Source organism: Limulus polyphemus, unplaced genomic scaffold, assembly GCF_000517525.1.
Source record: "Limulus polyphemus unplaced genomic scaffold, Limulus_polyphemus-2.1.2 Scaffold6049, whole genome shotgun sequence".
Lineage (NCBI taxonomy): Eukaryota > Metazoa > Arthropoda > Merostomata > Xiphosura > Limulidae > Limulus > Limulus polyphemus.
Window position 1 is genome coordinate 35,868 of NW_013671659.1, and position 1,622 is coordinate 37,489.

A 1,622-nucleotide genomic window follows, 5' to 3' on the forward strand; every position below is an offset into this window, starting at 1 on the left:
AATGTTTATACATTTAGTTATTTCTATATTTATTTATTCAATAATAACAAGAACAGTGTTCCACAGAAATCTGAACATCGGATTTATTTTATGACAATGATCCAAAAACCCAAACAACTTACTTTCTCTATACCTAAACAGTTTAGTTTGCTATATCTGTTTCAAGAATGACCACAGCGTGAATTAACATTTTTCTTTCTTTAATCAAATGTTCTTTTTTTTTTTTTTTTTTCTAATAAGCTTATTTTTCAACTTTTTTTTTCCATTTTAGAAACTTGCTAAATATCTTGTACATAATGCTAGCAAGACCTCTAACTAATCATTAAGCTTACAAGTTAAATAAATTTGTAGCATTTTCTTTTGTTCTAGATTGATTTCTTAATTTGAATCGTGAAAAGTGAAACAAGAAAACAAGAATGCCTAAGTCGTTTTATTGCTGTTTCTGAAGTACAAACTAAAAAAGAAAGATTGCTATGAACACTAAATTTGCGACTTAACGAGGCCTAACTTCATAATAAATTTGAAATACATAATATCCAGAAATATTTCACATTTACTAAAACTATGCTGGGCTAGTTGTAGATCAGAGCTTCTAAACTTCCAAATGAAAACAAAATGTCAATAACTTTTATCAATGAAGAGTTATTCAACATTTGTTTTCTCCATTTTAATCTCTCTCTCTCTACGGACGAATCCTGATTTTCGAATTACTCTAGTGAGGCCACTGTCTACTGTATAGCAATACTAATATCCATTAGAAGCTTGTTAGAACATTTTCTACATTGATCAACGTGTAAAATATCAATGCATAAGAAATAATATTAACTCATCTGACTTGTGCAACTGTTATCATAAAAGAAGCATTCCCCAGGAAATAGGCTTAGTAAATTAGACTCATAATAATTATATCATAATGTTAAGCAACTTATTTAAATTCAAAATGTTAGTTGACGAAACCACATTGGGGGACAGACCTGATATAATTTATATTGTATAAAAGGAGTACAATTTACGAATGGCTCATTAGTTTCAAGCATCAGAAGAAAATAGCTATTAGTTTTGAAACAAAATTGAGATATTTCAATTTGAATTTTTAAAAATATCTTTCCTTGCGGTTATACTAGCCATGGAATTATATGAAACTAAGTGATATCAAATTTACTCATCTCAAATTTATATTAATAATAATTAATTTAACCTTATATGTGCGACTTAAGGTCAAAGTCTTTATAATGTAGTGATAAATGTTTATCATATCCGAAAGTAGCAGTTTTTCACTTTTACTTCTTGTATCATAAAAAAAAATATGCCAACTGAAACCAATTTGTTACAATGTACAAGTTCTTTGTCAAAGTTGATCTACATTTATGAGGGTCAACTGCTATTTTTGGAGTAAACTGGTCAAATACTTAGATATTTCAGCTTAAACAGTAACCAGAATTGCCTTTATTAAATAATTTATTGAAGAAAATAATGAATGAGCGCCAAGGCCAAGGTGAGCTTCATTAAATATCGGTAGAGAGAGATTAAATAATATATACATTACACACAGCATTTAAACAATATATAGATTACATACAATAAATATACATTACATATAATAAATATACATTACATATAAT

The 1,622-nt window shown here is 27.6% G+C and overlaps 1 protein-coding gene across 1 annotated transcript in view; it reads left to right on the forward strand.

The window, feature by feature from the left end:
- LOC106473292 overlaps positions 1-1,622 on the forward strand; it is a 23,577-nt gene that overhangs the window by 19,931 nt on the left and 2,024 nt on the right. Inside the window, exon 11 of the mRNA XM_022401755.1 lies at positions 272-302. Coding sequence (XP_022257463.1) covers positions 272-302 — 31 coding nt within the window. The remainder of the gene's footprint in view (positions 1-271; positions 303-1,622) is intronic.